Below are 25,452 nucleotides of genomic sequence, written 5' to 3'. Positions count from 1 at the left end.
AGGAGAGGACTAGAGTTTGCAAACATCTACTTCAACTAAAGGGTACATGTGTTTGTTTCTGCTCATCGCTGCTTTGGCTGAAAATAAGCAGGTCAGCATTATTATTATTTTAAAAAGAGGATGAAAACGATGTCATTAACTTGTAACATTAACAGATAGGAGATCTGAAAGAGAACCTCTTTTTAATCCTGTATTTATTTTCTTAGAATTAGAAGAGGTTTGAGGTCCAATAGTTCTGAAGGCTCTTTTAGAGTGGATGATACTACAGCAAGTAGAACAGGTTAACATTTAATACATTTTCTAAACTGGTTAACTTAAGTTTACAACAGAAATTAGGAAGCTGGTTCAGAAATGAAACATGAAACCCCCCACCGTCCCTTCTTTCATCCGTTGGACTTTATCTCTACATGCCTACATCTGAAAAATTACTGATTAGAGATCATTTTGTATCCTTTTCACCCCAATAATCCTCCTTTTTTCTTTGACAATACCATCTCATCCATTTTCCTCCTCCACTCTCCTATATGATAGAAGTATAATTGCATTTTGCCTGCGTTTCCTAAACTTTTCAGAGGAGTTTTTTTAACAGAAAGTTAAAACACTTCTGAAAATGGAATAGAAAAGTAGGTGTGACTTGGTTAAACTGGCCTGAGTTTTCATCTGGAGTCTCTGGACTAGTTTTTCATATGGATGAACTCTGGGTGTTGGCACAACAGTATGTGGAACGGGAGGTTCCTCACGCGGTGCTGGTGTCAAATTGCTGCCTTCTCTCTCCTAACTGGATCATGCAACAGTGTAGTAATGTATGTAAGAGGATAAAAATCCTAAATTAAACGTCAAAATATTTTTAAATATTCTTTTTAAGATGCCTTTCCGTGCAAAAGTTATTTACTAGGTATTTGTTTTAACTCCTTTAAGCTGAATGTGGAAAAGAAAACAAAAACTAAATCTAAACATGCAAAATAAACAAGAAAATATAAAAACTGGTTTGCTGCAAACTGCAAAGCCAATGTGTGTTTTTTAGGCATCACTAAAACAGGAAGCCTAAAGTTGTGTCAACTTTTGTAGATTTTGTAAGGTTCAATTCAACAGGTATTGATCATATTTAGGAGGGATCAGGTGACAAACTGACCACATATTTACACTTTGCTGTAAAAGGTTGTTGGAAGTATTAAGCTCGGCAAAACAAAAACAACAAGTTGGGCTTAGGCAGGAGAACTGCAGATACAATCACAGCAAATGAGGATAAACCCAATCAGGGTTCAAACAAGTTGATACAGTTGCTGAGGAACAAGGTCAATATTTAAAGAGACGTGTTAATCTAGGGTGACCACCCGTAGCGCGTGCGCGCACAGCGTTTGAAGCCCAATTCATTCGTCACGCAAATTGAGACCGTGTCACGCATAATCAATATGAAATATGAAAAAGCTTATGGTCGTCAAGTTGTACTTACTCTCATATGACAGTAGATGGCAGTGAAAGCCCAAATTCATGAGATTAAATGTTTGAAGTCAATTTTTAAACGTCTGTCTACCACTTTTTTGTGATTTGAATCATCAGTGGCCGGTCTAAACATTTTCCAAGAATGCAGCCAGAACGCGCGGTGACGTAAAAAAAAGCGCGCTCGCGTAAAATATCAGTTGGAACTGCGCATTAACTGGGAAGAAACTTTTAGAGGCGCGCTTTCCAATTAGAAGATGGAGAAAGAGACTGAGTGTGAGGCATCTCCACCAGCAATGGTAAAGGTGTCCCCGGAACACTGAACAGTTTTTTTTTTTCCTGTTCCTGCTTTAAACAACATCCAAGTTCACCATCCTTCCTCCCCCTTCTCGTTCCGTGAACCTCTGGATTCGTGAGTTAAGCCTTTTTTTTTTTTTACAGTTCCTGTGGTGTAGAGCAACTACAATTCCTGTTAATCCTTTAATTTCAAATTATAATTTATTTAAAGTGAATAAATTGTAATAAAAAATAAATAAAATTGAATAGCTAAATTAAATCGGAATTGGAAGTGCATCTGTTCATTGAATGTTCAAAGTATTATGAATCTTTATTTAGAAAGAAATACACATTGGTTGGCCTATTCATGAGCATACATCAGCAATTACACATGTTTATGGGAATAGGACATTATTAATATACCATGTAAGGTGGTATGTGCTAGAAATGTGTAAACCTCTATCAGTGAGTCTGCCCGTGAGGTGGGGTCACCACTACACCAAGCAGTGTCCCACTTTGTCCCCCAGAAACATACCCCTTGTCCCCCCTTGGGCTTATTAGCAGGTGGTCACCCTATGTTAATCTGATTTCTAAACATTTTAGCTAAAAGTAAAGGACAATTTTATCAGGCTATCGATGAACAAACTACAGGAATAAAGACCCCGCAGGTATTAAATGATGTTAATAGCTTCCTTCTTACAAAAGGAGGGACTGAGCAGCCGCCAGTCTCTGATAACCTTTACCTGACAACAGGCTACATGTTTTTATTCAGGATCAAGCTGCATTTAAAGCTGTTCATATGGTTTCACCTTCACTAGAGGTTCAAAATGGTCTTTTAACAGTTATCCCCTCTTGTGAACCTTGGGTGCGTATGTCCACTAACCCAGCCTGGCGAGCATCTCACTAATCCATTGTAAGATGGAAGATGGCCGACTGAAGTTTTCATCCAAAGAAATTAATCCATAAAGAAATTAATCCCATTTTACAGCCAAACAATCCTCATAAAGAGAGACCATACTTCATGTATTTTGTTTTTTTTACTGTATTTTATTTAAAGGATATTCACTCCACACTGCATCAACTTCTCCATGTTTTACCAAATCTCTGGCTTTGTGTTATTATTAACCTATTTAGAAAGATAACGGGTACTTGTTTTGGATTATTTTATAGCTATATGCATTTTAAGATAATGTGCAACTATCAAATCCTATCCTAGACTGCAAACTAACTTCTATTATTTGTGCACTGGAATCATATTGTGCAGCTCCAGCTTAAATTGTTCCAGTCTGACCTGAAACAGGTGGGCCAATCATCTTGGAGCATTTTGGTTTTAAAGCGGCCCATAAAACTTTGAGCAAAGCAAGAGCTGGTGAGCCCACAGCAGAGCCAAACAAACATGGCAGTGCAGGAGGATGTACATGTAGCTGTCGCAATCACATTTGTCAGAATCCACAATTTCATCTTTTAAAGTGGGCAAACAAAGGGGTAAAAGCACAATTCTTTGAGATTTGTTATGGCGTCTGCTGCTATTCTATTTGTTACCCTGATTGGCTAAAACCAAACTTTGTTAGGCGGCAATAGATGTCTCTTTGTCCAATTAACTGAAATTATCTGCTTTACGTCCCCCCCTTCCCACCCATAACAGATTCAATGGGAGAAACAAAGTGCAGAAAAAAACCTGCCAGTTTATTTAACACAGCTTACACATTTGCTTCTTTATTTTTAAATCAGCATATGAAAAAAATCTGCCACTTGTTAAGGTAAGACCCTCTTGACAAAGCTGAAATTTTTAGGAAAAATTATTTTTCATCAATTAGTTTTCAGTCTATTGATGAGATCAATTAACTAGAAAAATATATTCAACAATAACATTTTTACATGTATTCTCTGTCTTGAAAATAATTAAACCATATTTAACATCTCCACTATACATCACAAACTGAAGGAAAAAATCCCAGAGAGCGTTAATAAAAGCTACACCCTCCCAAAAAAGGCATTTATTCTTTTACACAATGTCACACAGCCAGACACAGCACATATCGTAGGTAAAGAAATGTTGAATTAGACTAAAATAAAACCACATAGTTAATCAGCACTGTTAGAACCTACTGGACTCTTGTATCTCTGTACCGTCTACCCATCATCACACATGTCAGCGTGAGCAGAGCAGCTCTGAATTAGCAGGCTTTCTGGTCCCATAGGGGTAAACATGGACACATGCTGCTTTAAAGAGCCAAGAGTCTGAGGCAAAGTGCTACACGCTGCCAAGATTCCAGCAGCCCTCACCACACTCAAGTTTACTGAGGTCACTTTTACTTTCAGAGCCTCAAGGCAGAAGTTAGGCCTTTTTTATATGGAAGCTTGGTTTAAAGGGGGAAAATGGGACAGGAGGGAGGAAACTGTTAAACACTGATCCTGATAGGTATTTGCACTATTCTTGCTGAATAATTAATAACCATATTTATATTTATTAATTACAGTTATGCAATTTTTTTGGGGGGGGTCGGGGTGGGGGGGGGGGGGGGGGGGGGGGGGGGGAAAGAAGAAACTTTAGGCCTACAGTTTAAATGAATGTAAACTCACATTTATTTCAAGGATGTACTGGTGAGTTTAAACAATTTAGATCGAGGTCAAATCAAAAACTATTTATTTCAGTAATCCAAGGTATAAATAGCAAAAAATAGAGACTGATGACACACTTCAAATGTGCATTTCAGCTACTCATCATGATCAATGCTAATAAAGACAAATAAGTCCCATAAAGGTTACTCCTAAATAAACTGGCTGCTCCAACTGTTAATACAAAGCATAATAGTGAAAGGTTGAGTGGATGGAAAAAGCCTGGTAAAAAATCTGGTCCTTTATTATTGTTTCATCGTTTTCCTGCTTTCTGAGAACGTAAAACCTTAATTGACTCTAAGCTGTATTGATCTCAATCTTATATTGTCATGAACCAATAACAAATGAGTTAATTTTTTAATGAAAGTGATGTAAACTACAGACACGTATCTCCTAAAATGTTAAGAACAAGCTCCTGTTGCTGCCTTACCTGAGCCCAGTGGTTCTTAAACACAATCATGCATGTCTCGGGGTCCACCCCTTTTAAGACCAGAGACTTCCCATCTTTGTTTCCATTGGCAACCATCGAGGCCATCATGGCGTCCAGATCACGTGGGTTTAGTCATATCACACAATAAAGACGGAGGACATTCCTGAGTGCCGACTGGGAGCCTTCATAACCGCAGGAAAGGAAAAAATAATCGAAGAACCTGGGAACGATAAAAAAGAAAACACAGATGGCATCATCACACAATGAATCTAAAATGTTGTTTAATTAAACACCAGAATAGTATACATTATAGACTATATTAAGCTCTGCAAACTGCGCTCCCTCTTAATCGCATGGCTGGACAGCAGCTATGACAGGCATGCATGAAAGAGAACAATAACACAGTGAGATGACTCAATAGAGGGAGAAAGAAATTTGTCTTCCCTGCTTGCTGCTCTCTGGACTTCACACCAAACTGTCAAATTGTTTTTGCAATACTTCTGAGGCTCACAGGGGATTCCTGCCGGCCCTCTGACATCATTGTCATTACAGAGACAATTTTGACACCGACGGTAAGCAGACACTGACTTTAAAATCCTCAGGATATAAGCAGCATGCAGACCAGCAACCAAAGAAATCTGGAAGTTGCCACGTTTTCCCCTAAGAAAAGAACTAATTTAATGTTTCTCTTAGATGGAACATCACTGGAAAGACTGATGCTGAAACAACACACTACAGGAACGGAAGGACCAGAATGCTTTCTAAAACAGTAACATGTCTGTTACTATGCAGCTAGAATTATACCCAGGGATTTAACAGTTTAAGGAACAGACCTGATCTTCAGGAGAAAGGGAATCAGGATGTGGTTTATCTACTGCTTGAATATTAAATTTTCCTACATTGAATCTTTGCAAATATCAACACGGTCATTTGAAATGATGTGTTACGCATCACAGACTAAATGCATCTTAGCTCTAATCAGTCCTTTATGTCACGGTCTTACTTTCTGTTTTACTTTGATCCATTTGTTTTATTGGTTTATTTCCTACTTTGAGTGCTTACATTTATTTTAGTTCTCAGGTTTTTCTGTTGTTGTCCTCTGTTGCCCTCTTGTGTTTGTTCCTTTTCCCTTGGTTTCCTCGTTGTCTCCACTCACACCTGCTCCTTATCAGCTCGTTAGCCCTGCCTTTCCCTCTGCTGTCACTCCTTGTTGGTTCCTCTGTAGTCGCTGGTTCTGTCATCGCTGGTTCCCCTTCGCTGTTGCTGATTGTTTTCCCCTGATGTCTCCATGGTTATGGTTTGTGTTACATTTTAAGTTGGATTTTGGATTCCTGCCTTTGTTTACTGTTTTCACCAATTAAACTGCAGATATCACCTCAGCCACTCTGCCTCTGCATTTGGGTCCTCTAAACCAGGCATCCCCAACCTCGGTCCATCAGACCCCCTGTCCTGCAGGTTTTATAGGTTTCCTTGCTCCAGCACAGCTGATTTTAATTGAAAGCTGATTAACAGGACTTTTGGTCTACTGCAATCATTATCAGCTGTGCTAAAGCAGGGAAACCTCTAAAACCTGCCGGACAGTGGGCCTCGAGGACCGAGGTTGGGGATGCCTGCTCTAAACCACAACCCAACCCTGACACTTTAATCCCTCAAATGTCACACAGAATGTATCTTTGACTTCTAAAGGGCTGGTTATACTCCCACAGCAGTGTGTTGCAGTGAGCTTGTCGCTGGTATGACGCAGACATTTTTGATGTATGCCCAATTTTGCCACCACGTAAGAGGGACAATCACAAACTAGCTGTGGATCTAGATACCCCTGAGGCTTTGAGGAAGTGGGGGCAACTTTGTGCAACAACAGAGGGACATGAGGGCGAAAAAGAATGGGAACCCAGGTGGAAAAGGGTCCCAGCATTCTTGCGCACCTCGCTCTTCTAGCTGGTCCATCTTCACAAGTTGTTTTCCACAATGGCGTTCATACAAACAAAACAAGCCAGTAAGGTACCAAACAGGAAATATACACAGTAAAGAGAGGATGTAGATTTAACCAATCAGAGTCCTCCTGTCTGCAGCACTGTCTGCAGTCACCTACAATTTTGGGGAGGTGCACCAGAGTGTCTCCAGAAGGGGCGGGGGCATATCTGCGTTAAGTGCGACACACACACACAGATGACCTGTTTCTGAGTATAAATCAGCCATAGGTGTCATAGTTCCACCATTAATATCTAAAATGATTAACCAGAACAGCAACCTGGACTGCTTAGTTAAATACATAACCTTGCTTTTGTGTTTCAGCTGTTTTTATGGTGTCATGGGTTAATATTAACATATGTAAGATAAGAACCGTTTCTGGGGTGAGAATTCTAGTGACTGTTCCAGTTTAAGAAATATAATCAGAAAATAATTATCATTCTCTCTGAAAAGCTAGTTTGAAATACAACACATGAACTGCTTTGAGGCAAAAAAATGTTTTCTAAATGTTAGTCCTCTAGAATCCAAAACATCAAGACTCAAGCAAAGTTTTGTGGTGATAATTTTGACAATATTTCCGAAAGCTGCCTGTGTAACCATCATCATTCCATTTTCTGTATCTGTTAATTATTGCAGCTAATCTTTGACCATAAAAACATGTCAGCTCAGTGACAGCTAATTTGCTTTAAAACTGACCTCATAAACACTTGATATCAAAATTAATTGCTTTAGTGCTGCACAGTGGTGCAGTTTGTAGCACTATTGCCTTTCAGCCGGAAGGTTCGATTCCCAGCGCAAGATCTTTCTGCATGCACTTTGCATGTTCTCTCCACCAATATGTGGATTCTCACTGGGTACTCCTACAGGACAAATACATGATTGTCAGGTTAATTGCTCTAGATTATGTGAGTCTATGTGTGCATGGTTGTATGTCTCTGTTGCTCTGCGATAGACAGGTGACCTGTCCAGGCTGTACCCCGCCTCTCGTCCGTAGACTGCTGGAGATAGGCACCAGCCCCACTGTGACCCTGATGGAATAAGCTGGAGAAGATGGATGGATGGATGGATGGATGGATGGATGGATGGATGGATGGATGGATGGATGGATGGATGGATGGATGGAATATTGCTTCATTAGCAGCTCGTAGCTGTGTGTTACTTTTTGCTAGTGTTACATATTATCTACGACTGATAAGTAAAACGGTGCTCTGGAGAATTGTGCACAAACAATTTATAATCTTCTGTATGTAGGAGTTAAGTAGCATTTGTGATAGGGGAAAATGTTTGGGGGTGGGGCTTACAGTTCATGCTGTCCAGGACCAGAGATAGTTCCTTTTAGGAATCTGTCTGGATTAAAACATGAGCCAAAAAAGAAAAACAGCTTTTTTTGAACCAACTTTGTTGGCTCAAACAGTTGAGTAAATGTCAACTTAAGTTCCTTTTTAAAAGAAAATCAATGTTTAACAACAAAATCATTCAAGAAATTAAACAAATTCATTTAAAATCTTAAAACCAAATCAGCACAAATGACAGTTTTACCTGCACAAATGAAGTAGCACTTAAAAAGTAGGCTAGATAATTTTGATTCAATTCAGAGCTTAATGGGCGGATAATTGGGTGACCTAAAAAAATTATTTTTAATATCTCTGATACAACAGCAGCACATATGATCTTTATCTATTTTTCCAAATGACCCTTTAAAATGCACAAAACTGGAATAAAGAAGCAATAAGCATTCAGTGGAGTGTCAGCTTCACGCAGCTGAAGCTCCTCCTATTAGATGATGTGGTCCAGGATGTAAAAAGTGTGCATCTTCTGAAATGAAAAGCGGAAAACTCACTGCGGGGCTCGTGGAAATCACCGCCTGTGGTTTGAACGCAGCATAACACACACACTCAAGTGTTTTTCTGCATGACATCAAGGTCCATATGGGACAAACGTAAAAAACCTGCAGAAATGTGGATTCTCACACATATGTGTACAAACTCAAGATAATCGTCTTTACTTAATGTTTCTGATGTACATAAATTCAGTTTCCTTCAGAGTTTTTAAAAGAATGCTGGTCCTCCTGGACATAACCTAAACAATATTATTAAATATATCTGCATTTCTTAATTAAAAAAGAAGTTATCTATCCTCACTCAAACCAAATTTTTTTTTTATATGGATCTCTATGAACTGTTTTTTAGTTTTTTTTATAACATTGCTCGTCTTACCTATATATATATATATATATATATATATATAAAAAGGATCATCACGATGATCCTTTTTTTTTTTTCCCAAGCAAAAGTTAAACAAACATTAAACAAAGTTAACGTAGAACCTCTTTACTGATCAGAATGATATTAGTTTTAATGCTTTTTATGAACTTATGTGTCTGGTAAGAACTGCACTTCAGAACTGCTCAATCAGACAGTTGAAGTTGATCCAAACTGCTGTTGCCTGCTTCCTTACTTAAACTAAGCAAGTGGAGCACATCACTTCCAGCTCTAAAGTTCTAAAGGACTCCGTATGTCGGAAAATAGACTTTAAAAATGTATGTTATTAGGTGGCTTAGCAGCAAAACAAATGATAGACTTGTTAGTGTATCAACCGCTGTCTCTAATCTACTCTGCATACCCAGATTTTTTATGAAATCACTTTGAATTATCTTGCCCTTGAAATCTACTACATGAATAAGCTTTCCTTGAATAAATAACACCCAGTATCTCATCACTAATCGAGATATAGTGATAGACCTTTACAATTTCAGTCACTAAGGACAATAAACAACCTTTTGCAGTAGGCCTTTGCAGTTTCTAGATTGCATCAACTGCTTATCCTACTTTCACATTCTTTTGGGGCTTTTAAGGGTGCAAAATATTTCATTAATTTATGAATATTCAACATAAAGCTCAAATAAATTGTTTATGGTTTACACTATTGTGTGTTTCTTTATCAACAGATAGTTTAAATCATACACAGGCTCCAACATTAAGTGAAGTTTGCACACATGAGCTCAAATCCGCTGTTTATGATCACCTAGTTGCTCCTGAACATACTAAATCATTTTTGTCAAACACAGGCTGACTATTTGGGTAAAACGATAATGAGACTTGGACACATTTAGACATTCAAGTATGACAATGATCTCAAAGATGCGTCAAAACTGGTTTGGGAATAGCTAAAATAGGTTAACGTCAAGCTCCTACACTGCAAAAATGATCTCACTTACTTGCCGAATTAAAATTGTTGCCAAACAAAATTTGTTTCAAAATGATAACAACTGTTTGTGGTTGAGGTGGGACTTACAAAGGGACATAAAAAAAAAAAAACACAGGTAAAGAGTATGTATATTTGACCAGATATGTGAAAAATCTGATTCTCCACACTAAAAAACAAAACAACAGTTGAAAGAAATCATCAAAAGTTTGGAGCCAACTATTAATTTCCATGATAAATGGATGCAAACGTCTGACCTCTGCTGTGAGCTGAAATAAATAAAAACAACAGTAAGCAGTCAGTCTCCAAGGAGCAGAATGAAGCCTCACCAACAATACGACATGCTGCAGCTGCACAACTTAATGTCAAATTACAGCCTCTGGGTTTTAGCCTTAAATTAGGAGCGAATCACAGCTCATCCCTCCTGCTGCACACTGACTTCACCCTAGAACTACGGAGAGGTCCAATCATCCACAGAAGTTACTCTAACAAGGTACAAACTTCTACCATCTGCTTTCAGTTAGCGCTGAGGCTCTGCTGGCTGGATCCTGGACAAGGAATGTAGGAAGGCTGTGAGAGCGTGAATAACTCTGTGTCTCTTACCTCTTTTTCCTTTCAGCTCTCTTCAACAGGAACACATCGCTAGACCAGCCAGGATGCCATTTTTGTCCTGTTAAGACAACAATGAGATATGGAGACGAATGAAGGAGAGCGGAGGCATGGTGGGAAGTGATCTTTATGAGTAAGAGCTGCCTAGATGGAGATGGAGAGGAGGTGGTTAGAAGGGTGGGAGGGGAAGGGAAAATCATGGGAGGGATTAAAAAGTAAAAACAGGCTGAGAGAAAGTGTCCAGAAGAGGAGGACAGACAAAAATGTATGCAGGATTGTTCACAGGTTTAAGTCCTAGTAAGAAATGTGAATATTTTCCTGCAGAAAATCGGGTTCTAGTTTCTTTTCTAATGAATGCTGTGATGACATGTTTATCCAAGAACCATTAACCTAAATCCTTAAGAAAATAACAGCCACCGGTTCCAGCAGCAGAAGGCTAGATCTATAAAGAATCTATAATTATGTTGCAACTTCAATGGCAACAAAAAAAATTGTTTTTTTTTTGAAAGCATCCTGCCCTGGCTAAAAGTGTGACATTGTGCAAACAGAGAGTGAGAGGGAGACAGATGGAGGGAGGTGGTGCTGCATGCGTGTGTGGGAGTCAGAGACGAGTCATCACTCCCAGGGGTTGGTTTTATGTTTTGTTGGGGACCAAACTTGCATTTTTTTTCCCTCCCCATGAGCGACAGCATGTTTCAAGATCTCATTTCTGCAGTAAAAAAAAAAAAAATCACCGAAGGCTACATTTACCAGATGAGCAGATCCGTTTAAACACACAGAGCCTAAAATAGCACTAGAATCTGGTGAAGACTTTCTATTTATGGTCAAACAGAGATCTGAAGGAAAGGCCACAAGGATGACAAACACACATCAGCTGTTCTTATTTGCACTTTGAGATCCAACCTTCTGTCATCTGCAAACGGAAAAATATTGGATTGTGCTGCATCACCGACCATTGGTACCAAGAAACTGCTGAAAACAATAGAAACAAATTTATATCCTTTTCTGTTATACATTTTTCAGGCTTTTATTAAAAGTTGTTGTTTTTTTGTCAGCATTGGGATTAACTGCTAAACTGCTCTTTTCGACAGAAATACACGCACCAACTAAAAAGTGCTGGTTTTCATCTCGCTGCCAACAAGGTCATTATACAGTAAAGGTTTACCTCAGCTAGTACTTAGCACAAGCAACCTTCTATAGCTCCAGAGAGATTCTGGACATTTTCCACAAACTGGAGTTTGTGTTACAAAAAAAAAAAAAACTATCTGATCAAGTAACCTGGGCTTTGACTTTTATCAAAAAAGGATGTTATAAATCAGGCTTCATGGTGCCATACTGCATAAGATTTAGCTGGCGTCACAAAGAGGAACATATACACATACAGTATCATCCACTATATTCATATGCGAGCCTGCATTAGGGGCTTTTTCATATATTAAACTTAAACGATGCTGAGTAACTTTTTATTCTGCAGCTATCACAGGATTAATGAGATGTAACACACACGTCCCTTAATCGAAATGTTGCCTCTCCAGTATTTTTTCATTTTTTAATAGTGGATAATAGAGACGGTCATCTACTTTATTCTATATTCAGTTCTGTTCAATTCAGTTCATTTCAGCAATTAACTAAACTAATAAGTTATGATTTCTGAAAGTAAGGAAGTAAAAGTTTCCTGAGTCTGATCAACTTTAAAAATAATGTGCAAGTTAAAAAGGCTTCATTTACATTTATTTTTCTAGAAACTAATGAGAGGGTCTAGAATTGTAACATCAGGAATTTGATAAAACAACAGATTATTATTTCACTTTGTGCTGAATGAATGATTCTTAAACTGGTTTTTAGGAGTTTTTTTTTTAAACATCTTTACAGGCTTAGCAATAATCAGAGGAGGCCGACAGTCAGTGAGAAAAACTGTCTGCCTACTCCTTCATATGGGATCTTATTCCAGTCATCAGTGGGATTGTTCCAGCTGTTACACTACATAGGACAGCTGCTGGTTGGGGATTAATCATTAGATTAATTTCTAGTTTTCATCATTTGAATAGAAGAATTAAACACTTATAGAGTTGCACATAAACAGGAACCCTCTAAGATTCCTTTCCTTATAAGTACTTTTTAAAAATCCCAATAATTAAAAATCCAGAGAGGGAAAAATGCAAATATGACAGGGAATGAAAGGTGTTTTAAGGCTCTATAATGATCCATGTTAAAACCCTGAAGACCAGACTGGGTGTGAATTACATCCACTCAACACAAGGTGACAATAATCAGAAGCGTCACTCCTTTTCTCACTGTGTGATGTTTCTACTAATGGAAAATCAATATTCACACTAACAGAATAACAGACGGATAATGGTTTTAGCAGGCAATCAGGTTTTTAACAAAATGTGTCAAACACTTTCTCGCCCTACAGGCTGCAAATAGCTGCAGAAGTAGTAATGAATATTTACTCAACCCCACACAGAGACTTCTGCAGATCTGCTGAGTGGAGAGGAGCACTGTTCATTGTGGCATTGTACAATAAGCAACACTCCCAGAGTAAACACGGTACATGGAATTAAGTTTGAAAAGATTAAAAGAGTAAAGAGAATCCAGACTGATAGAGAGTCAACATTGTGAAATGAAAGAAATGATCACCTGGAAGGCCTTTGTGCTTTTTGTTTAGTTTTTCCTGATCTGGTTTCTGGCATTGTCTGCCATCCCAAATGGTTTCATGAAGGTGTGGTGAGGGAATAACAGCTGAAGGCTATGACACACCCTTTTCTCATGAAGGAAGATCAGCTTTCTTGTTAAACAAGAATTAACCTGCACTGAAAAAATTTGAACACCATTTACTTAGAAAAAGTTAGCTACATTTTTTCCACATAGTAAATTTCACTCAATAAAATCCAAGTTGATTTTATTACTAAGAAGACCTGATTTAACCAACAAACTCAAGCAAATTTTACAACCAAATTTCTCTTAACAACAGATGTAGTTTTTTTTTGCTAGTAAATTTGAATCAACTCAGATTTTTTACTTTTATTAAAAAGTAAATTTTTTTTGCTTTATTTTTATATAATATTTAAGTAAATTTTACTTAACTAATCTAAATCTCTACTTTATGCTGCTTTTTTTTCAATATATAAAAATTATTGAATACATCTCAACAAAACATTAAAACATTACAAAACTTTTATGTCAATTTAGAGGGGCAAAAATAAAAATGTTTTAAACCATACAGACAGTCTGTATATTAGCTTGCACCTATGCAAATCAGGACCAGGCTGTAAATAGAAATAATTTCTTATGATTACACCACAAGTACTCTGGTCATATTCAGACAGTTTCTATGGATTTGCTGATTAAGTCAAACAAGTAAACATCCATGCATCTTCTCCTGCTTATTCCATCAGGTTCATGGGGGGGTTGGTGCCTATTTCCAGCTGTCTACGGGTGAGAGGCGCGGTATACCCAGGACAGGTCGCCAGACTGTCACAGGGAAACACAGAGACATGCAACTATGCACACACAAGGAGAATCTAGAGAAGCCAATTAATTTAACAATCATCTTTTTGGACTGTGGGAGTAAGCCGGGGTACCCGGAGAGAACCCACACATGCTCAGGGAGACAATGCAAACTCAATGCAGGAAGACCCCAGGCCGAGAATCGAACTCAGAACCTTCCTGCTAATATTCAAGTACATTTTACTTTCTTATTTTAAATTGAAAACTTATTTTCAATTGTTTTGTTAATACTACAGTATGTGCTAAGATTGATTCAATGTAATTGTCTTTTGATGGTTATAGATTTATTAATAAATTCTAAGTACTCTAACAATAAATAAAAGTTGTTTTTAAAGTTTAGGGACTTACATGCTAATTTGCAGTAAATTAAAAATAAAATATTTAATATTTACAGGACCAAAAAGTCCTTTTTTTCCAGTGTCAAGGATGATGGGGTCAACCTCATAAAACCATTTCACATTATTATTATGAATAATCATCCCCTTAGCTGTGAAAATCAGGTACTGTTAACCACAGAGAGAGGATTTGAGTCCAAGTCTGCTCTTTTTTAAGCTTGCAGTGGATTTTTAATATGTGTGTCTTTTTGGGGCAAAGTATTGTTTTAAATTCAAGAACAAATCCTAAAGAACACCTATAGATCCATCTTAGATGTGAGCTAGATTCGACTTTAGAGACGGGAGTAGATTGATCCACATCTAAGTAGCTGAGAATAGAATCAAAGCCAAAATAAAGGTCATGTTCTGTGCTGTGAAAGTGTTGCTGGTATTGCTTAAACGTGGCTAAAAAAAAACAAAACTATCTGATCTTTTTGAACACAATTAAATAGCCGTTAATTTAAGTTTTTGCCATCAAAAAAAGAATAGTCCTAAAAAGAAATGAGAAGGATAAAAATCTTTCAATTCCTCTGCTGAGGTTCTTGCTGGCAGGTGGAAAATTTACCAGTGACCATAGCAACCCAAAGGACAAACAAATCCATTAAAGTGATAGCAGCTGCTGAAATATTTAGGTCTAGGTGGAGCTGAGAGGACAGCGGGAGCATAGCCTCAGACTTTGTTGGACTGTACCTAGTCTGTACCTTCAGTCTGCATGGCTCTCACCCCTGCACACCTGCATTTACCTCACTTTTTCATATCATTATTCTGTCACACACCTTAGCTGCAGTACAAGTTAGTGAAAAGAGCTAAAACAGTGCACCAAAGATGGCAAACTAACACAGTTACAGTTAAATTAGAATAAATCTAATACTTAAATCGCTGCTTGTCAGTATTTGCTGACCCTGTTCCTCAGGAAATCATCTATTCTTTTATTTTTTTCACTTCAAATTTGTCGTCATGATCCAAATAAATCATTTAACAAAGCAGTTAATCTTTAATGCCAGCCGAAGTATGTTAATGTCCCCAACCAGCACTATTAATGCCAAGAAATGTGTTGAAATGCTGCAGATGTTAGTGCTAGAACACACAGATGTTCTCAAAAAAAAATTTCTAGAGGTTTCTAGGAACAAATTCGAGTCAAGTCTCTGATTACAGATGCCAATAACTTAAGAAATGATCCCTCCTTAATATTTACCATAGCAAATCTAAGAACAATGTTAATGCTATAAAGTAAATAGACTTTCAAAGCTTTTTTAGAAGATTATTTAGAGAATTGCTAGTTAAAACTGTGTTTAAAAGTTTTTAAAGAGTTTTATTTTTTCCTTTTTGGAAATAATAATCTAAAAAAAAATTAAGGTTTGATTTAGTTACCAAATCAGAAGAAAATAGGATTTATTTGTGGAGAAAGATAAAAGGGGGACGTTTATCATTTTGAAGGAGTAATTTTGTAATGATGCCAATTCAAAAGCAAGAGATAAATACGTCAGGGATAAGTTAACTGTATGACCTAAAGTCCTTCAATACAATAACACCTCATCTTACAAAAAAATCTTTTATACATTGATGACAACTTTCCATTAGTGCGGCAGCTGAGAGTGAACAAGAATCCTTTCTTGAAATCATCCTTCCCTACTTTTATCCATATTAGTTTTAAAGCTGAAACCCAAACTCTGAGTTGAGTTTGAAGTGTTTTTAAGTCTACGTTTTGATTCATAAATTAGTTTTTTCCTCTTAAGTGAAACGTAAAGTTGCTGACTGGAGTCCGCATTTTTAATCGGTTTTATATTTGGAATCTAAGGACATGATGAGAGAATATTTTGAGTCTATAAACCAGGTGAGTTTTAACGACAACAAGAAAAAAAAAACATAGCTGCTGCAGCTTCAATGTAAAACGTGGATGGCAGTTGGTCACATATAGATGCCCTATTTTGAAAGAAAACATCAAAAGAGTCAATAAGTTAAAAAAAATAAAAAATAAGAGTCAGTAAGACAGTAAGATGCCCAGGAGGAAGAGATAAGAAGCATCAAGGGAGGGGTGTTCCTCTGACGGCTGCTAAGAATTTGCCAGTAGGAGGAGTGCCACTTGAAATCAGAGGTGGCTCACAGAACAACTTAAGGTTAACAACAAATGGCAAAAAAATGGCAACATACCTGAGCTAGACCATGCTATGAAATTCCCATTATCCTGCAGGTTCACACATCTTTGTTTTCCTTTAATCAAAGAAAACATCCCAATTGAGACAGTAAATGAATGCATAAAAATCCATAAAAAGAATAAATGAGCATCTCTTTAAAATCTGTCACTGGCTCTTTAACAACACTGTAAGCTGATCAAAGCCTATTAGATAAGGCTGTTATATGAGCAGCTAGAGATGCTCCAGGCTGCAAGTCTGTGGAAAGCAGCCATGAAGGCTAACAGAGCGCTGACTTGTCTTCATAAATGAAAGGGTTTGAATAACCAAAGTTCTTCCATATTGCCCACATTTAACAACATGTCCAAACAGACTCATACAAACATTCACACTTTCTATTCAAGGGAAATAAGAAGCTGATGAAAAATATCAATAATCAAAGAAGCAGAGCCATAAATATAAAATATAACTGAGAAAAAAGATCGCAGGGAAGGAACTGCTTTGATATAATCCACAAAGGAAGAGGTTTCAGAAGGTTTGTTTGTTTGTATGAACTTCCAGAGAGGGTCGAAAGAAACAGCAGACTGCTTCCTGCCAACGAACGATATGATGTCATCTCCAACCTGGGTCTGCAAAAGTCTGTGTGGGTGTGGACGTGTGAGTGTGTAGGGGAGTGGACCCTTGAGTAAAACAACAAAAATAGTTCATAGAAATCTCCATATTGTTGCCAACTTTGAAGGTTTCTATGAGAGCGAAGCATCTGATAATACATTTCGAAAAAATTCAGAAACACACAGTATAGCTCAGTCATTCACTTGAGGATATAATAAACTGGTCTTCCAAAACCACCTCCCTAAAGCTGTCTACTTTTCTAAAGAAACAACTGTCAATGCATTTTATAAGATTTTTAATCAAAGCCTCGTAACTTAATAGTCTTTACATGACTAACTTTGACTCCTTTGATTCCTCACGTTCTATCTTATATTGTGCAAAGTGCATTATGTAGTGGCGCTTGGGAGGCCAGGTCTTATTTGCATATTTAAAAAAAAAAGAAAAGAAGTGAGCACAGCTCTCACGTGAAAAAAACAGCCCTATATTTGAGAGTAAGCCCTCCTTTTTTAAGAAAAGGGATATTTATTCTTTCCCCTTAAAAGTGAGAGTTTGATGACCACTTTGATTGTGTGTTCTGCCTTGAATGGACCAAATACAAATAATTATCCCTTTACTTTTAAACTTTATATCAACCAAAATGAAAAAAAAAAAAAACATTGAGTTAAATTAATGTTAAATCAAAAATATAACTTAAAGTATTTAAATGTGTGATGCAAAACTGGTTCCTCAACACCCAGGAATTCCTTGCTTTTGAAAAAGGAAAGGTCATTTGTCAGACCATCTCATGTTAAATTATCACTCTGTTGACTGCTGACATCATATCCAAAGCACTTTCATGTTGGCATGGTGAGGCTGCAGTCTGTCACGGCATTATACAACAGGCCACTGTTAGCGATAAAGCCTTTTTTGTGTACAAGTATATCCTATCTCTGTTCCTGCTGCTTCCTTTGTAACTCGTTTGCATCATCCCACCTGCTGATAAAACAGCCCTCATTGCATGTGGGAAGCAAAGAAAAGGAGCGTTTTTCTCTTTATCAGAGAGATGAAAGCAGACTACAGCAACACCAATGTGTAGAGGGACGCACGGTCAAGTCAAAATAACCTAAAATAACCAAACTAACCTTTTAAAAGGCCCAAATTTTAACCAAGCTCCAGTGATCTTAACATGTGTTTTCTTTCTTAAATTAGATTAGATTAACTTTATTGTCCCAAAGGATATTTGGAAGGAAATGAATTTTCTTAAGTTCACAGCTTATCAATAAATATTATAGAGAAAGAAAATTTTAGTAATTACAAAATGCGTGCTTTTATTACTTTACATATTTGAATTTAAAAAAGGGTATTCATATCTACCTTCATGGGAAAAAAAAGCTAATTGTGATTAACCCCATTTTTGAAAAGCTTAGTTCAACTTCTAAACCACACCCATGCTTAAGTATTAGAGTCAAGAAATCACTTAAAGGTATAGTGGAGGATGTTCCCAAATGTTTGAAAAGACTCATCCTCTCCCTTTAAAAAAAAAAAAAAGTACCTGCTCCCGAGAGGCAACACCTATTAAATCCGTGCGAGAGTGTGCACGAGCCCATTTCTCCTCGTGCATGATCTGTTTAAAAGTTGCTGTTCGCATCGTTTAAACAAGCTTACTTTCCAAAAGAAGTTTTGCAATTTTCCACTTTGTCAGACTTACTACCCGTAAGTGAAAATGGCGACAAGCATGTAGGCCGGCGTTATGTAAACATATCACCAGAATGATTGACAATTAGGAGGACCACTTATTTTGATGATCCACCCGGAAAAAGAGCATCCTCCACTATACCTTTAAAAGGAAGCCGTTTAACAACATTAATTAAGCTAAAGTTCATCATGTCCCAATCTAAATAAATTCAGACAAAAAAAAAAAACAAAAAAAACAGTCATTGACATCTATCACCTCACTAACTTTTCTATGGCACTGAGACATTGTCCACATGTGGAGGACACATGGATCAATCTTCTTAAAATGAGTTCAAGAGCAGATCATCCACATAGTCAGGAAAGAGCATCAGAAGGACTTCACATCTCTATTAGCTCTGTAGTTGAGAGTTTAGTTTTTACATTAGGTGAAAAACTAACCAGATTTGTTTTGGTGGTAGTGCGATGGTCTTTCTCTAGAAAGAACATTTGAAGGAGTCCAGCATCAGTTTATCGAAAACTCTAACACACTTTGTTCTCAGAGCAGGACAACAGTCTGAAAACCATCAGTCTGCATAGGAATGATTGGAGAGGCCTTCTCAAGTCAGGCTTAAGGCAGAAGCCATAATTATCAATTTATGAAAATAAATTTGTTGGTCTTCTGAGGGCACTCAAAAACCCTTAAATGGGGCCCAGTTCAAATAATGACAGAGATGAAGAGTGGAACAAACTTCCTCCTCATTGCCATTTACAGCAAACAATTGATGGTTTCCATGGAGTGATTATTAAAGAAAATATATGAGAATATTTTAAAGTGAAAGATTAAAGAATAGGTTTGATTTCAGAGTTAAGCTCAGATGTTTGTTTTAACAGTTTATAAAACAGTAAAGCCAGAGGCAGTCACATGTAAACTCTATTATGTTAATATTGTGACCTTTGTAGAAGAGATTACTTGAACGGAGCTGTTCTGTTCCATTAATAAAAAAAGGATCCGTTGCAAATCAGCCACAAAAAAAACTGAAGTTCAGCCAAATCCTGTTGCAAAACCCCAGTTTCTGTGTTTTCAGAGTCAGGGTTGGTAATACGGCTGAGGAAGTCAGACCTAATCCCAAACATGGGACGAAGCTTAGCCAGTCACTTATGGGTACGGAGGAAAAGGTCTTCACACGCAAACAGACACAGATATCAAAACTTTAGCAAGTCTGATGAATTCTATTCAAAAATTGTTTTCTTTTAATAAAAAATCTGCAGCATTTTTGAGTGAGTGCTTTAAGATACAACAAGTCCTTTATGGTTTTTGTCCTCTAAAAGCTAATCAAAAAGATGCTGAGGTTTTGAGTTCAAGCTAAGATGTCTGGATGATTAGTGTCTGTGCACATTTATTTGAGGAAAGATCCAATCACGACTGCTTGGTTTAGGGGCTGGACTTTTATTGGTCCATTTCAGATCATGTTTATGCTCTGATCTAAAACATTCCTCTATAACTCTGACCCTATGTTTAAGAACCTGCTGTTACTGTAGATGAAACTCAATCCCATCTCATCTTCTTAGCTCCATCCATTTTCCTATCAAATCTGAGCACAGTATAAGCTGCCACCAACATGTTTTACCATGAGAGTGATGTTTTTTACATCAATCAAACATTGACATTCCCTTAGGTGAGAAGAAAGATCTAAGGGGAAACCTTAAAGGGGTAAGTATGCTTTTGAAAGGCATTATATCTATATATTTACTTCCTATTTTAGAAAACAGTTCTCCTATCAAAGAACTAACCTGAAACTAGTCATATTGCAGAACCTAACTTGTAACCTGAATGTGTGCACTGAGAATACCATCAGAGGTTCTTTATGTGAAGCTCTTATGCGCGGGTTTGCATCTTGATGTCATCAAACATACAACTAAAAACCTTACACTCTCCTAAAACATTTTAGGCCATAAAATCCAGATTATTAGTCCTTTAAACATTCATCTAATTTTTACAGTTTTTAAAGTTTGCAGGAAAAGGAAGAGAAAGGGCCAGAGCTTTAGAGAGAGACTCTAATTGTAGACAGAAGACATGAGAAAGAGGGATTTTCTAATTAATTCTAATAATTTGAGGCAACAACACAGAGAATGGAAATAAAAGGAAGTTGGAGAGTAAAGGTAACAGGTTTTCATTATAGGACTTTGCAGCATATTACTGCCTACAAAACAATGTTTGAATCTTTATCAATTCAATAAAAAATACTTTATTAATCTCAAAGGGAAATTAAATGTTGCAGTAACTGATAAGTTATTTTTAAAACAGGAGTTGTAAGTGTTGATATCTGTGGGAAGGAAGGATCTTCTGTATACATACATTGTTCTAATGCGCATGCGCACACAGGAATTATTCCCATATTGAATTTTAGCAGCAGTGTACCGACTAGCAAAAACACGTCTATAATAAAGTTAAAAAAAGAAAATCAGCTTTGATTATACTGTTATTTCATGGAGGTTGAAACGGCCAGAAATGATTGAAGTTTCCTGGATGTTGAGAGCAGGAGCCTCTATAGCTAAAATCATATTAGTCAATATTAATTTAAAATAAGCTTCTTTAGCAGTAAAAAAAAACATGTATGCGGGAATTTGAAATCAGTTAGATTTTGTTTTCATGTTTAAAATCATAGAAAACATTGGCTTTGGTTTATATTGTAAACATGAAATCATTTAGGCCAGATAAAAACTAATCAGATGCCGATCATATGCTGTTCTGACAGAACACCGCATCTGGAGAAGGCTCTTACTGAAGACACTCTGTTGTTGTCTAAAAGAAAACTCTGAAGAGGATGCTCACCGTTACACATAATGTTCTTCACTTTATGTAGAATTCTTCTTTGCAAAATAGTCTCTATAAGTTCCAGTGGAGTTCCTAGAACACAGCCGGCCTTCTTAATTAGCTTGTTGAGCTTTTTTAAGTCATTAGCTCTAATACTGTTACCCCAGCAGAGGATGAAAGAAGTTATAAGACTCTCCACAACAGACTGATAGAAGATTCAATATAAACTGACGTTGCATTTGGTGCATGCAACAACAAGAAGATGCTTTTTAATATCATCCATAAGAGCTCAAAGAGTAACTATGACCCAAACTCCACTTAACTGTAGGGATAATGACTGATTTATCTCAATGGTAAAAGTATCTCATCAAAAGACTTTGAGGTGTGGTTGAAAACTTAGCTTCCTTGATGAAAAGTTTGCAGACTCCTGCTCACCAGGACCCAGAGAGAAGCCAAAAAAACAACCAGAGATCCCTGAGCAGAGGAGGATAATCCAGGTACAGAAGGAAGATACCCTGACTACCATTCCTTCATGCTGTTCTCTTAGTGCTTTGTCCCCAGTTTGAGTTGTGAAGCTGGAAATGAACTGATTGTACATTGTGCAATCTCTGTACAGGCTTTTTACTGTCTGGACCTAATCCATCCCTGTCCATATGATTTGCTTTGCTTGCTGAACCCTCAGCAGGTCCCTGTGGACACCAGGGAACACCCTGGCTAGATTTCCTGTAAATGAGATAACTCTGCCATGCTCATATTCGCTTTGATAATTTAGTCACTAATTAAGCAATCCAGTCAGACCTTGGACTATGAAAACTGCTCTGGTTCTGTCATGGCCGCAAAGCAAAGAAGAGCAAAACAATACAGAAAAGCAGACAGTGAGTTTCCCATAATGAAGGATCATCCAGCATAAAATCTAACATTATCAAATTAGCTGTATAATTTTGACACCTTTATCTGTGCTTTATGTTGTAGATCATGGTTTTAATTACAGAGAGTGTTTTTATATAATAGTGCAGGAGCTCCAGCACATAATTAAAGTCAGGCTGCAGAAATAAATCACACCACTGAGCAGGGGCGCTGGGAAGGGGGAAGATTCCATGGGCCCTTGACTGAAGGGGGCCCCAAAAGAAGAAGAAAAGACATGTCCTGCTATATATTTCAAATAATAATAAAAAAAACAAATCCAGCCGTAAAATCAATTATCTTTGTGTTCTCTCTTATTTCCCAGCAGTAAACAGCGAAATAATGCACAAATATATTGTTTTAAAACCTGTGTCAATGATAAAAAAAGGTTAAATAGATTTTTATATTCCGATTAAATCACAACCATTAAAAGACATCTATAAATCTTAATCAAGCTCATGAGCAGCCTGAAGCCGCCACACCAAAAATACATGTTTTGCCATTGCACGTATTCATGAATGAAAAACAAGTTCTCAGGGCCAGCATAAAAATAATCTGTCTTTTAATAAAGTTATAGTGAAACCTTAGCCAACCTAAGCTGTTATTCTTTTGAGACGATTATTTTTAATGTAAGGTTTTAAAGTTAATGTATATTTTTCATGTTATGATCATTTTCAGTGCATTTCTATAGCAGTTTTAAAGCTTGCATAATTTTTTTTATTTATTTATTTATTTATTTTATTTTATTTTTTTGTTTGTTTTTTTTTTTTTTTTTGGGGGGGGGGGGGTGCTATATGGGGCCTCAAATTCCTGGTGACGCCCCTGCCACTGATTCCCTGCGAGTCCTAAACAACAGAGTAATAATGCACAGCTGGAAGCCCATAGTGCTTGGTTCACATCGGGTGAAAACATGCACACAACAATGGTGACCCATTTAAGATTGATGACGTCGGCAGGTAACCCAACACCTGTAACACCTTGTCTTCTTCTCGGTGGAAAGCTGAGCTCCTCAGAACAGCTCAATCACAACAATCTGCATCTCAGGCGTCAGAAAAAGGAAAAAATAAGTTATTTTCCTGCTGATTTCGCAGATTAAAGATAAAGTTACAAAATAGAAAGAATAAAAAAGGCCTGCCGTGATTCGGGGAGCGACTGGTTTATTAAGTGCGCATGGTTTCCAAAGTGAGTGTAATTACAGCTGCGTCTCCATGTTCGCACAGTGAAGCCAAAGAGGAAACAAGTCCCTCTGAAGGTTTTCACTTCTGTAACTTTTCTAAACATGCAACACATATCATATTTTTTTCTTTGCTTGTTGTTTTACTGGATAATTCCCAGTACGCAGAGCGAAACCAGCAGCAGCAGTTATGAGAGCCCCCACCTCTCCACCCACACGCACATGTCAATAACAGAGTCAGCAACTGTCCCAGGAAAATAAGAACAGGTGTGTCCGAAAAATTAGAAGTTACCATGCCAGTTAAACTAGCTGGAGAGCAGTATGCTGCCTTTCTTACCGTCAGAGCCTGGAGCGCACAGAAGCGCTGAGCGACGACAACCAGGGGCCCCTGCTTCTAGGAACACAAACCCTCTGAGCGCCTCTGATCAGTCAATGGTTTGTTGTTTTCTTCACGTCCTAGATCCAAACTTTGGTCACTTTGGGAAAGAAATAAAAAATGAATAAACAGCAAAGGAGGGAAGCTCTTTAACGCGCTCAGCAGAGCTTCATGTAGGTGAAAACAGTCCTTGTGTTGAAGCTCCGCCCACCTGGAGACCCAGTCTACCTCAGAGCGCTTCTGGTTTCACTAACAAACCCCACAGACAGACTGCCTTCAAATCTAAATTATTTAATGATTACTATTATAGTTTTTAATTTGCCCTTGTTTGAGAAGGCGTTCTCTAAGTTTGCTATGGCCGGTTTCATCAAAGGTTAAAAAGACTCACTTTAAAATCTCGCATAGTACTTATCCAATGGCAGAATTTTTGCACAAAAGATTTATATTTGATTTTTACGGAAGAGAAGAGGATTAGGGTCACTGAAAAAATAAAAAGAGTTAACTGATTTTTAAATTTTATTTCAGTTTAATATTGGAAAAAGGTCAGAATTCTGACTTTATTCTCAGAATTCTTACTTTAATCTCAGGATTATGACTTTTTTGCTCAGAATTCTGACTTTTTTCTCATTTAATCCTGAGATTAAAGTCGGAATTCTGAGAATAAAGTCAGAATTCTGAGCAAAAAGTCAGAATTCTGAGATTAAAGTCAGAATTCTGACTTTTTTTCCCATATTAAACTGAAATAAAATTTAAAAATCAGTTAACTTTTTTCATTTTTTTAGTGACCCTAATCCTCTTCCATACTCTTCCGTAGTATTACACCTAATTGAAATATTTGAAATCTGTTTCTGCCAAAAAAAAAAAAAAGGAAATGCCAGTATTTCTACTTTTCTTTTGTTTTAAATCTTGCTCTATATTTATTCATTGGCCTTATTGTTTATGCATCTGTTCTTTGTTTTAGCCCCAGATTTTTTTCCTCTACTCATGTTTTAATGTTTGTGCCTCAAAGAGTCTTTGTACACTATTGGTTTGTTATATAAATAGTTTAAAAAAATAAATAAATAAACACCACACCATACATTTACTGGATTAATACAAAAGATAGTTAGTCATTTGTGCTGCAAAATAAGTTATCTTATATCAAAGCAGTTTGCATTTGTTGGGTTAAAGTTAAAATTTGGTGCAAAAATATGAAATCATCCTTAATACTGGAACCTTTATCCCACAAAACTAGAATGTTTTTAAATGCTGCCTGAGTTTAGGTGGTTTATTTTGTTTATTGGTCAGTTTAAAAATGGCATGAAAAACATAATTGCTTCTATTTTAAAATAAATATATATGTAAATGAGAGATT

The 25,452-nt window shown here is 37.1% G+C and overlaps 1 protein-coding gene across 1 annotated transcript in view; it reads right to left on the bottom strand.

Annotated features, from left to right (window-relative positions):
- fam160a1a (family with sequence similarity 160 member A1a) overlaps positions 1-24,299 on the bottom strand; it is a 38,930-nt gene extending 14,631 nt beyond the window's left edge. The window contains 2 exon segments of the mRNA XM_038271878.1: positions 4,766-4,985; positions 24,060-24,299. Coding sequence (XP_038127806.1) covers positions 4,766-4,873 — 108 coding nt within the window. The 5' untranslated portion in view covers positions 4,874-4,985; positions 24,060-24,299.
- Between the last annotated feature and the right edge of the window lie 1,153 nt (positions 24,300-25,452).

The sequence above is a fragment of the Cyprinodon tularosa genome, unplaced genomic scaffold (assembly GCF_016077235.1).
Source record: "Cyprinodon tularosa strain WSP-4 unplaced genomic scaffold, ASM1607723v1 ctg81, whole genome shotgun sequence".
NCBI classification, from domain to species: domain Eukaryota; kingdom Metazoa; phylum Chordata; class Actinopteri; order Cyprinodontiformes; family Cyprinodontidae; genus Cyprinodon; species Cyprinodon tularosa.
Note: the sequence above shows the minus strand (reverse complement) of the source record. Positions and strands in the feature narration are given on the sequence as shown.